The sequence below is a fragment of the Staurois parvus genome, unplaced genomic scaffold (assembly GCF_062004578.1).
Source record: "Staurois parvus isolate SC_StPar_1 unplaced genomic scaffold, SC_StPar_1.0 ptg000014l, whole genome shotgun sequence".
NCBI lineage: Eukaryota > Metazoa > Chordata > Amphibia > Anura > Ranidae > Staurois > Staurois parvus.
Window position 1 is genome coordinate 2719579 of NW_028317810.1, and position 15292 is coordinate 2734870.

General features: G+C 42.4%; 1 protein-coding gene across 2 annotated transcripts in view; it reads right to left on the reverse strand.

The window, feature by feature from the left end:
- SH2B3 (SH2B adaptor protein 3) overlaps positions 1-15292 on the reverse strand; it is a 182522-nt gene that overhangs the window by 35075 nt on the left and 132155 nt on the right. For both annotated transcript variants that reach the window (XM_089676829.1, XM_089676823.1), the window contains 2 exons: positions 6741-6842; positions 4517-4605 (listed from right to left, as the gene is read on the reverse strand). In XM_089676829.1, the coding sequence (XP_089532955.1) occupies positions 4517-4605; positions 6741-6842 (191 nt within the window). The remainder of the gene's footprint in view (positions 1-4516; positions 4606-6740; positions 6843-15292) is intronic.

Sequence of the window (15292 nt, forward strand, 5' to 3'; positions counted from 1 at the left end):
AGCTGTTCTTTCATGACATGCCTTGACTTTATTGTCATTTGTGAGTACAACACCTACTTTATTTCTTATTAAACATTTTTTATGGTAATGCACTAGGCCTGTGCGCCCTCTGTTTGTTCTTTCCTCATAAAATGTATGTTTCATTCAACGCAGGGCCCGTTCAGCCTCTGAAGAAGCAAGTAAGTCCAACTCTGCCACCAGGGAGTCCCGCGTTAGTTTATGGGCCGCGCACAGGTGCGACTTCCAACAAGCATCTGTAGAGGCTAGCAGAGAGTGAAGGTCCAAATGACAACGCTCCCGCGCCGCAGCCAGCTGTATAATGTGACACGACAACATAGCTTTATACACCTCCCACAGGGGCACTGCTGAAGAAACCGATCCCGAGTTCTCTGTAAAATACGCTTGTATGGAAGATTCAATTTGCTGGCAAGTGGCCTGGGTGGTCAATAAGGACTCGTTAATGCACCAGTGAAAAGGGCGCCGTGTCAACCCTGAAAGTGTAAGAAGTAGAACCAGGGGATCATGGTCTTACCAGGGCGAGGAAGGGATAGCTATCCGCCTGACTAAAGGGAGCTGCTGAACATGCATAAATCTGTGGTTGATTCTGCAAAAACTATTATGAGGATTCAAGTAGAACGTGAAGTCGCATTCAGTCGGGTGAAGTTCCCTCCAAACATCTGCCAGCCCCGCAGACTGCAGGAGAGAGCGCATGCATTCCTCCTGCACTAAGTCGTGAGAAGGGGCCACCCCCAGAGCATAGCGCCTATCTAAAGCAGAATCTAAGGTAATCTAAGGTAACATTCGAGTCCCCCAGAGGAAGAAGGCCCTTGGAGTGTCGGGAGATGATGGTACAGAGATGTGAGAAGAATTTGTGCTGAAAGCGATTGGGAGCATATTAAAAAACAAAAGTGACCTCCTGATCCTAGAAAGTACCCTGCAGGAGCAAGTACCTGCCCATGGGGTCCACATTCTGAGCACAGGTAAAAGGGAGATTGCGTTTGAAGGCTATCAGAACACCCCGTTGTTTCTCAGGAGCCGAGGCCGTGTAGAAAGTGGGATAATGAGGTGATAGATACCGTGGGGCAGAGGACTGGGAAAACCTGGTCTCCTGCAAGCAAATCACGTCAATTTGTTGCAATTTGAGGTGATGAAAAACTTTAATTCTGAGGTGAATTAAAGCCCTGGATATTTTGAGAATGTACTTTCAAAGGGGGCGAAGCCATGGTGAGATCGGCGTAATCCGCTCAGCAGAAAAGGCATAGGTCGGCCAACAATTTCCACTCCCAAGGATGGTTGGTCCATGGCATCCTGAATCCCTGCAAAAACCAAGAACAGAAAAACCAGAAAAAATGGAAAGACAGGAAAAAAAAAGAGAAAGGAAACACAGAGAGTATGTACAATGGCATAGCCATATCACACCTATGGTGAAATGAATCCTACACTCAAAGGATACCAGTTGGGGGTGGCTCTACCACCGAACACATGGCTGCAAATGAATACATCAAAAACATAGGCCCCCATGGGGCAAGGAGGTAACAAACATAACATAACAAGGTACCCACATTAGTAAATATATGAGTCCACAGGAAATGGATCCTACCAATGGTGACTCCCTCCCGAGAACCCAGCCAAGCTAGGGGCCCAGCTCCCTCCAAGGAGATAGCTACAGGCCGCTACGGAACCTAACACCACAGCCCAGATGGTCTCCCACCCCAGCGCCCCAGCACAGCCATCACCTAGCACCGAACAAGGGCCCACTCGAGCCAACCGCCCCCCACTAGAGCTTGAGGGAGTCATCGGCCCATTTCACCAACACAAACCCAGCCACTCGCCAAGACCCATGGCATTTGACAGTGGCAAAACATCACAGACTGCAAGTCCAGGCGGGACCCCCCACCCACAGACCGAACCCCAAGGGGACCGGCCAGGCAGGGCCCAATCACATAACATCATCAGTATTGGGGATTAATAGAAGACCAAACTCACTGTCCCGTCAAAAGGATGCAGTGGTGAAGCACAACGAAGGAAGTCCCAGATGCAACTTCATCCAGTTGAAGAACAGGTTGGACTCGATTGTTGAGGGGTCTGAGGAAGGGCCCTCTTCCAGTTGGATGCCTTCTCCCAGAGGTGACCCAGATGAGGCGGCCCTGCTTGGGATCCAGATGAGTGCGCTGGACTCTGCCCAGTGCCTCCCGGCAGGATAAGATGCAAGAATTTTAGAAGAGAGTGGGCTTCAACCGGTGTGGCAACGGAGTGGCGACAGCCTTGGTAGTCGAAGGTGAGGTGGCACGTAAAGCCCCATGCGTACTTGATTTGGCGGTTTACCAGGACCGAAGCGAAGGCCTTCAACTGGCGGCGCTTCTGCAGAGTGATCTGGGAAAGGTCTGAGAAGAGCTGATAACGATACCCCTGGAAGCTGAGGTCTGGGCTATTCCTGGCCACCAAGAGAATGATTTCCTTAGTGCGGTAATAGGTAAATTTGATGATAATGTCTCTTGGAGGCCACTCCGGCCGTTTGGGACCCAATGCATGGTGTATGCGGTCAAATTCGAGACAGTCAATGGGAATGGCAGGGGTCAGCTCCTGAAACAGGCAGCAGCGGTTGAGGTAAGATCTGTGACGGATTCCAGAATACCTCATAAGCATAAGTTGCCATGGCAGGAGCGGTTCTTGAAATCCTCAAGCTGGAGCAGTGTGTCCGCAAATTCTTTCTTTAGGTCGCACAGGTCCTGCTGATGGCTTTCAATGACCGTGGCCTCAGTGTCCATTTTATCCTCGAGATCGTTTGTCCGGTTGCCCAGCTCCCTGATTTCTCGTGAGAGGCGTTCCGCCAGTATGGAAGTAGCTGATGACAACTCGGTCAGCAGCACCAACTTGAAGCGATCCAGGAGTTCTGCATCTAGCAGGGTTGGTGCAGGGGTGCAGCAGGCCCAGTGCCCATCTCATCCGCATGATCCGGTGTACCCACGGGCCGCGTCGGGTCTAAATAAAGGCCAGGGATCCATTTGTGGCCTCCGGCGAGTAGGCCGCAGATTCCAGAGCAGCCTGCTGAGTGCTAGAGTCGCGGGTGGCCCCGGTTTTCTTCCCCATCAGAGCGGCTGGGGAGGCAGCGATCCAGGGAGGGTCAGTGGGTGACTGGCTGACCCCCCTGAGAGACGATAAATTTGCCGATGTGCTCGCTGGGCAAGGAGTGCACCTACCGAACGGCCATCACTGGTGCTGCTCACGAGCGCCCACCTACAGCTTTTGACATATATGATGGTGCAGATTCAGAATTCTAGTGAAGGCCACTGCTTTATAATAAGTAAAAAGATTAGGTGGCCCCAATATACCTTTTAACTTCAGCTTAGTCAAAATTGTATAACATAGCAGCGGTTTTTCACGTTTCCATACAAATTTAACAATAAGCTGTCTCATATGCGTAAAGACAGACTAGGGGATAGCAATGGGTACTATCTGCAGAAAGAGCAGTACTCTGGGGAGAACATTAATCTTTATAATATTTATTCTGCCTAGCTATGTTACAGTAACAATTTTCCAATTCTACAGTTCCTGTTTAATACGTGTTAGTAAAGATGCATAGTTCCACTCATATGTCTCTGACTATTCTTCTACATTTCCTTTTAGGAACTCTGCTAGTTACTTCATGTTGCTGTGAAAAACTCAGCTATCATGATGTCTGTGAAGGTTCTCATTTATCCAGGTCATGGTAAATCTAGTATTATTCACATTCAGCTGGACTTGTTCTGTAATGTTTTGTAGCCTATCCAAGCCACCTGTTCATTTTAGATGATTATCAGGAACTTATCCCAGCAAATATATCCTTATCAAAATGGAATGTGCAGATTTTGGAATCAATGGAATGTGCAGATTTTGATTGTAACTCTAACAGGGTTGTTCCACAAGTTTCACACTTTCCATCTTAATTCTTGAACTATCATTATCTACACATTCCATGGTGATTTGATTAAGGTGTCTTAAGGTGTGGATATAAGTTCTGGGGTATCTTCCTGACATTCATTGAAACTGAAGAAGTGACATGGATAGACTACGAAACATCTTTAACAATACACAAGTCCAGTTGAATGCAACTAATTACTACTAGTAAACAACTAGTACTTCTAAGTGTCGGTGGCAGTTATGTTTGTAACTGTGATTGAGTTCCCTATATATCTCAGTATATGCTTTTCATACTTAAACATTTAACAACCACGAAGGTCACCAATTACAGCAACTAAATAGCTCCATGATTATATGAGCAACACCAGCCTGTTTGAAGTTATTGCAATTATTACATCACCTTATAATAATAAAGTATGTGAAAAAAATTGGCCATGATATTAATATTTCATACATAAGGATAATACTAAATACACCATGAAATGACAATGACAGAATGTTAAAACCTTGTGAATAAAAAAAATTGTAGCTATTCCCAAATTATTATGAACGGAGATTGGCTGCCTGGAATGATTCTTGTTTTTTGTTACGCTGTAAAACAAACATGATTGCCTACCCACGGTTCATGCACTTTCTGAATTCTGATGTCCACAAATTTAGCTGCTGGTCATCTGTAACTTCAAAAATAACTTCAGTGGTACTATCCTGAAAAAGAGGATAAACGAAAAAAAAGAGATTACAAACATTCTCATTTTCTAATTCAAGAAGTAACTTTAAAGAAACCCTAACCACATCTAAAACGGCTATTTCTGTCTATCTGTGTGAACCAGTTTCTTTACGTAATGATAATTACTCGTCATTGGAGTGTTTGTATAAATCTTCTAATATTAAAGCCACAGGACACACTCTGAACAACTCTGAAGTGCTATGTCAGATCAGCAATTGTGTAGCAAGATTTGTAGCAACTACAGAATATGTATCATTAACAATTTTGTTGTTAAGGAGAAAATATGAATTAGAGTCAATGAAAAGTCCATGTCACAGTGATTACATTGGTTTGCAGCTCAACATTTACCGCTAGCTACCTATCTTATCCAATGCAGCTGTTGATAACCATGGCATACCAGATATTAGGAACTACATAGGCATATACCATAGGCACCGACAGCAGACACTCTGGGGGAGAGTTACTAAAACTGGAGCACTCAGAATCTGAATCTGGTGCAGCTGTGCATGGTAGCCAGTCAGATTCTATCTTCAGCTTGTTCAATTAGGCTTTGGCAAACCTGGAAGCTTATAGGTTTCTAAGCAGAGTTGTACCAGATTTTTGACCCCACTGTGCCCACAGATAATTATCCGTCTTTTGTAGATGCTACAAAACACTGTTACAAGGTTGCAAGTGTAACAAGCTGGCGTAAACATCATAGATAGTTGTTCTACCTCCATTTGACTGATAGCTAAGTAATCAACATACACGTCAGATCATAGTGGCCTCTGTATTGTGCAGACATCATTGGCACCATACTTACTTCAGAAGAGCAAAAGCTAGTCCAGAAAATTACAGCCTGGCTGATTTATTAGTGCCTCTAATGAATAACCAGAGGGTGATCTAATGGTACCTACAGGCTTAAGGTTTGTCACCAGAGCTTGAAAAGAGAATGACAAAGATAGGTGACAATTATTTAAAGGCGAAGTTCACCTTTTGAACAAAAAAATAATACATGTATATTTTTTGCAGGTAAAATAATGTACATTTTATATATTTTTTTTTAAGGAGCCTGCAGAGCATTGCAACCATGATCAGCAGATTGCAGGTGCAATCTCTGGCTCCTGCAGACACACAGCATAGCTTTGTACGGGCAGGCAGTTACTTGAGAGCAGGGTGGTTAATGGACTACAAGGAGTGCTCACCAGTGCCTTCATAGTTCATTGAGAACTACAAGCCATCAGCTGCAATGGCTGACGGTACTTGTAGTTTTTTCATTCACAGTCACAGTATTCATTACACATAGGGGGAGATTTACTGAAACTTGTGCACACAAATACTGGTGCAGCTCTGGATAGTAACCAATCAGCTTCTAGGTTTTATTGTCAAGCTTAAAGCAGTTGTAAAGGCTGAAGGTTTTTTACCTTTGTGCATTCTATGCATGAAGGTAAAAAAACAGCTCCCTCAATACCAGGGGCGGACTGACCATTTGGAAACTCGGGCACTGCCCGAGGGCCCGGGGTCAGTAGGGGGCCCCATGAGATGCCCCTGGTACCTTTTTCATAGGCTTTTTTGAGTTTGGGCAAGGACACAGGGGCCCCATGATCCCCTATTGCCCGGGGGCCCCATGAGTTGTCAGTCCACCCCTGCTCAATACTTACCTGAGCATCGTCGCGATCCAGCGATGTGAATAACAGCCTCGAATGTCCCGGGTCTCTGCCTCCTCATTGAATGAGACAGCAAGCGGGAGCGATTGGCTCCAGCTGCTGTCAATCACAGCCAGTCAGCCAATGAGGAGATAGAGGGGGAGGGGCCAAGCCACAGCTCTGTGTGTGAATGGACAAACGGAGCAGCGGGTGCTCCCATACTGAGCTGCTTGCTGTGGAGGAGCCATGAGAGCCTGGTGGGGGACCTGAGAAGAGGAGGATCCAGACTGCTCTGTGCAAAACCACTGCATACATTAGATAAGTATAGACATGTTTGTTATTTTACACACAAAAAAATGAACCTTTAGAATCGCTTTAATTGAACAAGCTCAAGTTAGAAGTTGATTGGTTACAATGCACAGATGCACCAGATTCTGCACACAACAGTCTTAGTAATCTCCTCCATAGTTTTTCTGCAAAGCTCTTACCTTGAGCACAAACGTGTTAATGTTATCTGGCATCTCTAGGCGGCTGCATTTTCTTATTTCATGGATGGCAGAACAATGAACCCGTAATTTTGGTTTGGAGCACTGCAGAGGAGAGAAAGATGTAGGACTATAAGAACATTAAGTAAAAATACAAATACAAAACTTTGAAACTATATGTTAAACTCTCACCTTCTAAAGCAAGGAAGGAACTGATATAAACAGAGATAATTAAAGCCGATCTGTCATCAAGGTATAGGCACCTTCAATAGTAATGGCCATGATGCACCCATTTAAAGTTTAACTAAAGGCAAAACTTTTTTTTTTTTTTAAATTTTGGGTAGAGTAGAGATGGATTCTAGCCCATGTCAAGTTGTTATTGATTTCTATGTCACCGTTAGGGAGATTCACCCTCTCTATTTGTCCCATTTACCATGATCACCAACTGTGAAAGAAAATTCCAAATTTTGAGTTGTCACCAGAAAAGGAATAGATGGGAAAACTTTCAAAGGAGACACTTGCTCTGGCGACTCTGGTGACAACCTCACTTTGGAGAGATTTCCTCTCACTTCCTGTTTTGACTATTGGACAGGAAGTAAAGGAAATACCCCCAATGAGACACAGATGGCAAAAAAAAAACCTCACAGGGGTTATAGCCCTCCATTACTCTATTCAAAATGAAAAAAAAAAAGGTTTGTTGTTAGTTCTACTTTAACTATACAGTTCCAGGGCAATGAATAACCCTCATAATTGCCCCTGAACTAGTTTATGTCAGGGAGATTATTCTGAGGTTTCTCATTACAGGTTTTCTTTAAATGTTACTGTATCTAAGTGACAAAAAATGACCATACTTCTCAACAGCTCTAGGATCCATTGCATAGAGAAGCACAACCTAGTACTTTCAGCAAATATTATCCCCACAATGTTATTGTCACACTGGATGGATTCAAGGTCAGTAGTGACACACTAAAAGCTTTTGAAACAACAAATTATGCTTTGTTTGGTAATTTAAATGTAGTTTTTATTGATATGTTCTATCATACAACAGATACAAGAACAGAAGGTGAGGTTTTGGGAAACCAACAATGACATTTACAGAGCTCCATGACCATACATTCAGTTGTATTAATAGTTTTACCCAAAATATGGGAAAGAGGAAAGAGAAACACCTTAAAATGGTCATACACTATGCAATCTTATTGTATGATCTCTGTAAAGTCTCCTTTAGATTTACCAAATTATGTAAGAGGAAAACACACCTAAACAATCTATTCAATTAGCATCAAATAAAGCAGGCCCTTATACTGCATAGTTGATGTCAGACCATCAACTACTAACTACAATGTCCTTTAAGGCTAGGTTCACACTAACCCGCACTCTGTGGGCTGGTTGCAGGTATCGTTGCGATTCCTGCACCCGCAACCACCCGCAGCTGCATTGTGCTTCTCTTGCGAGACACGCAGGGGGGAGGGGGTGCCGCCATTCATCCTGAATGGCACCTCCATGCATCTCATCCCACAGTATGATTGCAGCACGATTGTGGATGTGGGGACCACACAAAACCCCATGGTTTCCATGTGGATGTGTTTCAGAAAAGTTGCATGCTCCACTGCACGGCCTGCACTAGTGTGAACCAGGCCTAAATTTGCCAAAACAATGTAATATGAGGACAAACCTAAACAATTCAAATAAGTATTGAACACATCACCATTTTTCTCAGTAAATATATCTCTAAAGGTGCTACTGATATGGAAATTTCAAAACATGTTGGTAACAACCCATGCAATCCATACATACAAAGCAACCAAAACAAATAAGTTCAGAAATTAAGTTATGTGTAATGAAATGGAATGACACGGAAAAAGTATTGAACACATTAACTGAAATTTATTTATTACTTCGTAAAAAAAAACCTGACAGCTCAAAGATACCTTCTGTATGGAGAAACTATTCACATGCATTGCTCAGGTGTGATTTTGGCCCATTCTTTCACACAGTCTTCAAATCTCGAAGGTTCCATGGGCCTCTTCTATGAACTCTGATCTTTAGTTCTTTTCATAGATTTTCTATTGGATTCAAGTCAGGTATTTGGCTGGGCCATTCTAGCAGCTTTATTTTCTTCCTTTGAAACCAATTGAGAGTTTCCTTGGCTTTGTGTTTGGGATCATTGTCTTGCTGAAATGTCCACTCTCGTTTCATTTTCATCATCATTCATTCATCATCATTTTTATCAAGAATCATTGTCTTGCTGAAAATGTCCACTCTCGTTTCATTTTCATCATCATTTTTATCAAGAATGTCTTGGTACATTTTTCCATTCATCCTTCCTTCAATGATATGACGTTTGTCAGTACCGTATGCTGAAAAACAGCCCCACACCATGATGTTCCCACCTCCAAATGTCACTGTTGGTTCTGTGTTTTTGGGGTGATGTGCAGTGCCCTTTGACCTCCAAACATGGTGTGTATTATGGCGTCCAAAGAGTACAATTATGGTCTCATCTGACCAGACTATATTCTCCCAGTATTTCACAGGCTTGTCTAAATGTTGTGCAGCTAACTTTAAACCAGCTTTAACATGATTTTTTATCAGCAATGGATTCTTGCATGGTGAGCATGCATACAGGCCATTTCGGTTGAGTGCATTACTTATTGTTTTCTTTGAAACAATTAAACCACCTGCTAATTCCATGTCTTTCTAAAGTCTCCACAAGTGGTCCTTGGCTCTTGGACAACTCTTACAACTCTTCTGACAATTCTTTTCACTGCTCTATCAGAAATCTTGCAAGGAGCATATGGTCGTGGCCAGTTTATGGTGAAATTATGTTCTTTCTACTTCAGGATTATGGCCCCAACAGTGCTCACTGGAACATTCAGAAGTTACAAATCTTTCTGTAAGCAATACCATCAGTATGTTTGGCAAAAATAAGGTTGTGGAGGTCTTGAGAGAGCTGAGATAGCATTTTCTTAAACCAGAGTTTAGTGAGATTACCTCTCTCAAAAATCTGCCTCCCTCATTTTTCAATAAACGTCACAGGGATAGGAAGTGAGAAAAAAAATCTCCCCAATGGCTTAACACAGCAGCAAAGGCGTGACAGGGTTTTCCATCCTTTCTTCACTGTTAAAAACAAAACGTTTGGCTTGTGTTTCACTTGAAGCCATGCACAGACAAGCGAAAATAGTCACCCAGTCTGGTCCATCTGCAAGCCCTGGTTGTACTTTCCAGAAGAGTGGTCATATTTTCACAGCCATCATAACCTGTAGCATAAAGACATAGGGGTTGCTAACTAAAGGCAAACAGGCTGTTCATTTTACAAGGGTTGCAAAAGAAGGTGAAGCTCTTATGACTTCCATCAACCAATCATGTGCAAGCAAAAATGCTTTTTTTTTTCACCTCGTATGTGATTGGGTATTCTTAGCAAAGTGTACTTTCACTGCATTCACTAAGCTCCCTTGCAAAGTGAACAGCCTATAAACCATCCTCATACTCTCCATTCAACCATGTTAAATTGCGCTGCAAAAAATACATGACCTTGCCATTCATTCATGCATTTTGAGAGCACGTTTTTACAGTTCTTAGTCAACACTATCATATATTTTCTGCTAACTGAAGAATATGTAGACCCTCACCTTGTAAAACAACCCATTCAGTTTAAAATAGAAATGAAAGGCAAAACATTTGGGTATAGATATAAAAAACACTTTATAAATACATGTTCTTTTTTAGCTAAGTGATCATGTGACCTCTGTTCTCAACTGCATAAGGGGCTTAAAGAGGTGTGGGTGGAGAAACAGCAGGATGCTGATCTTCCCAGGGAATGGCTGTGCAAGGGGGGGCGTGTCAGCACAAGTCTAACCATTGGAGGACAGGCTGACTGCCCAGCCAGAAAACTGACCATGCTGGGAAGGATGTGTTCTCATACCTAGCGTGGTCAGTTTGAAATAGGAGAGCAGGGGAACTGGCAGAATCACCAGGTATTTCACACAAAGGAAGCAATGCAAAATGAACAGGAAACTTTTTCATACAAGTACATGGTGCCACAGGCACATATCCGTAATAGGGATTGTTAGAGTAACATATTCTTTAATGACAATGTAAAAAACAAAATGGAGTAAGACAGAGTGCTGATTATAAAATAAAACATCTAATCATCCCAGCAGTGTATGGGTTACAAGTAAAGTGCTGCTTTATTTCAAATAAAAACTAAACAGTGCAATTCCATGGCGGCACTGTGTATTTACACATCACGCACATACAGACTGAGGAATAAATGCGCGCCTCTGTTTCTGGGCTCACACTAGTCATTTAATATTGACTTACTGGAACAACGGGGTCTTTTTTGGTGAGAAGAGAGCAAAGACCCCACGTGCCAGGAAATCTGATTTACCCAGTATGATGTATAATGCTCATTGGCTAAATCTGAAGCCACAGACTTCCATCTGTGTTCCAGGACAGAAAAAAAACCCTCAACTTTCTAATAGTCCAGAACAAATGTACACCTGCTCCAAAGTCATCAACATTATGAAAATCATAGAAAATGTGCTAATTCAGCGATATCTGACAAGTCTATAGGAAGGTGACAGTTTGGTGACATACACAACGAAGGTCTGTCAATAAAAAAGTGGAGCAAAGCCACATGTACAGTGCACCTGCATACACTCGAGTGCAAGCCACTGGTAATGTATACATGGGGGCATACTCTTGCTTTAAAAAGCTGCATGAAAAAAAGTAAATACATTTTCCATCCTAAAGGTACATTTCAGTCAGAACAGATACTGAATAATTGGAATAAATGTCTAGCACACAGCCTAGCAGTCCAGAGTTTTAAAGTGGAATTAAAGCCAGAAACAAAACATTCATTATATTGCCAATTCGTAGATGTGGTAGCTGCATTAGTTTTCCTTTTTAAGGTAATTTTATTCTGTATATTCACATGTTAAATGGGCCAGTAACTCTGTCATTTTTATTTTTCTTTTCACTTTCAATACGTTTTTTCAGGTAATTTTGCAAAAGATACAATGGTCACCGTTATTTCAAATACTAACAGAAAGGCAAAGTCAATGATTCAAAAAAATACAGGCGTTAAAATCATCATACACAAAACCCATGGTAAATAACAAGCCATTCTTCATAACATATACATTGATCACTTCACAACAAGAGAAAAAGGAAACAACCCAACATGGGTAACAAGAAAAAGTCCACAAATCTGCATTGCAAAAACAGACATAGGTAGATGAAGTAACAATGTGTGAACTACATTACTTAACATTCGAAAAAGAAAAATGTAAACAGGAACAGATCATATTTCATCGATCAGTGGAGCCCAGAAAAAAAAAAGGAAGAAGGTGGAAGATAGGAAATGGAGAAGGACATCAGAGGCGCCCAAGCCCGAACCCTGGGGGCTCAGTCATTACAATGATGTGTAACTAATGGCCGACATAGTGCTTTAGGCATGTTGGACCCATGGGGTCCAAATTTTAAGAAATTTTTCATGTGTATCCAAAAGAGTGCTAGTTAAATCCAGGCAGCCATGAAGGATATAAACTGTTGTTTGCATGCCTTTGCTATGGTTTGTTTTGCCGCCAGCAACACATAAGTAGCCCGTTTGAACAGTTAACGTGTTAGTTAAGCCCTGAGGTTTCAAGTGCAGAAGGACATGCCTTGGGTTCCTTGGGAAAGAACATGATATTACGGAATTCAGCAGTTTGAGGACCTTCGTCCAAAACTGGGAAAGCATGGGGCATGTCCACCAGATATGAAGAGGGTCTCCCGAAGTAGTACAGCCCCTGAAACAGGTCCCGGGGGCAGTAGGGTGAAGATGTGCTAGACGGGACTAAATACCACAGCATTACCGTTTTAAAGGCTGACTCCATGGTGAGAACATTAATCGAACAAGAAGTTAGTGTTGTCTAGCCCCCTTCTTTGGTACATGTTAGGTCTCTTTCCCAGCCAGAAACATAAGTGTGAATGTTAGAATTTGGAAGGTTATTCCACTGAGAATACAGAATAGATACAAGCTTGGGGGTCAGGGGTGTCTGGTGAAAGATATGTTCAAACAATGACAGTTGGGTCGTGAAGTCTAGTAAGTCTGTCATTTTTTAGATTCCTTTAACACACTGAGCTGTTCAGCAGATGTACCAGTTAGAGGGTTGAGACAAACCATTTAACACTGACAAGGGTGCTCGCAATAGTCAGTTTTTATTCATTTATGTAAAACCTTTATTCCAAAAGGAAAAAGAATTGTGGCTGTAGCTGATTAAAAAGTGTTAGTTGGAGTTGAGCTTTAATTCTAACACTACCCTCCCCCCCTAGATTGACAATGCTGCTGTCCAAATGTGGCTCTGTTGCTCCTCCATCCAGAGTAGAGATGCCCTAAGACAGAAAGTGTGTTACTGGTGGGATCACTGGGTGAAAATAAAGGAAAAAAGCCTAAAAAACTAATGTGGCCACCAGATTTAAAGATTGGTAAGATGCAATATATTACATTTTTGCTTTTGGGTTTAAACCCACTGTGCTTTCAACCTGGCTTTGCTTTAGTGCAATTATTCACTCCAGTTCCCTTCTCTCAATAATCTGGTCATATAGGAACTGTTTCCGTGTATGTCTGTGATGCAGGAGAGGCATTCCTACAGTATATACAACTACTCTAGGCTCCTAATTTTCACATACAGAAGGTCAGCTGAATGTCCATGTTACTTCTACAAGTATTCACACCTTGTCTCAAGTTCTTGAACTTGAATAACACATCAGGCCCAGTTCACACCAGTATGGGCTGTGCAACCTGCATTTACACAGGCATTGTGCCCACGTTTCAAGCAAGGAAGATGTACGTGCACCTTCTCCAAAATGCATTTACAGGAAAACTGCATCCCATGCTGCAAGATGAGATGTGTGGCGGTGCCATTCAGAATAAATGGCACCCCTGCGCATCTCGCGAGAAAAATATGATGTGGCTACGGGTGTGGAAAGAGGTGCAATTACTGAACCAGCAACCAGCTCGCAGCTGCATAACAGTGTGAACCAGGCCTAATGGATTACACAGAACTCACTTAAAGGTAAACTAAGTGCACTAACAGCTTGATTCAGCCGTGTCTGTATAATTATAACTTGAGCTACTGAACTCTGTAAACAGGACTTTCTTGTCATAAAGGTTTTTATATAAGTCGCAGGACAAACAATAAACCTGTAAGCATCCACACAAGACAGATATGTAAAGCTAATTGATGTATGATACTCATATCCTCAAAATCCCTTATTATAAAGAAAAAAGTTAGGATTTTAATGGTATCCATTTCATACAAAGTTGATAATAATAATGAATGGACTAATTATTTACATTTTATTAAACAGAAATTAAAATCATCCTAAACCCCTCTATTAATTGCATGGTACTATTTCTAACCTAAAAAGAGATTAGTCCTTCTGATGTTCATATTGTTATATAAGCACATACCTGTATATCAATGTTCTCTATGAGTACCATTCTGTACTTGTGCAGGTTGGACAAAGGGTTTACTGGTGTGTTTTGTTGAAACAAAAATCAAACAAGTATTGCAGTATTATCTAATACAGGGGTGTCCAACCTTTTGACTTTCTTGGGCCACACTGGAGAAGAGGAATTGTCTTGGGCCACACATACAATACACTTGTTTGCGAGCGGCAGGCAGGCGTTTGGGAAGCGTTTTCACCGCTTCCCAAATGCCTAGGAAAATTCTGCACATTGCAGCACATGGTGCTGTTCACATGGGAGCGTTAGCGTCGCGGCAAAACGGACGCCTCTGGTCCAGTCAGGAGGAGTTGAAGCCTCCTATTCAAGTCTATGGTGCCGCTCCGCAAACGCCCGGCCGGCGTTTGTGGTGCGGTTGCGGGGCGTGTGCGGAGCGGTCACACCATTCAAACTTCATTATAGGCATTTGTGGGGCGTTTGTAACACTTTGCAAATGCCTAGCAACCGCCGCTAAACTGCCCATGCGGCGTTTGCGGAGTGTTAAAAAACGCTCCGTAAACACCGAACCAACGCTTGTCAAACGCTCTAGGGGTGTTTGATAAGACTTGGAAAAACAGTCAAGTGTGAATGAGCCCTTACAATAAGGGCAGCTGATGAGCAGAAAGTTAACAATCACTGAAATAGATGATGTACAGTGGGGCAAAAAAGTATTTAGTCAGCCACCAATTGCACAAGTTCTCCCACTTAAAAAGATGAGAGAGGCCTGTAATTGGCATCATAGGTAGACCTCAACTATGAGAGACAAAATGAGAAAACAAATCCAGACAATCACATTGGCTGATCTGGAAAGAATTTATTTGCAAATTATGGTGGAAAATAAGTATTTGGTCAATATCAAGTTCATCTGAATACTTTGTTATATATCCTTGGTTTGCAATGACAGAGGTCAGACGTTTCCTGTAAGTCTTCACAAGGTTGGCACACACTGTTGCTGGTATGTTGGCCCATTCCTCCATGCAGATCTCCTCTAGAGTAGTGATGTTTTGGGGCTGTCGCTGGGCAACACAGACTTTCAACTTCCTCCAAACGTTTTCTATGGGGTTGA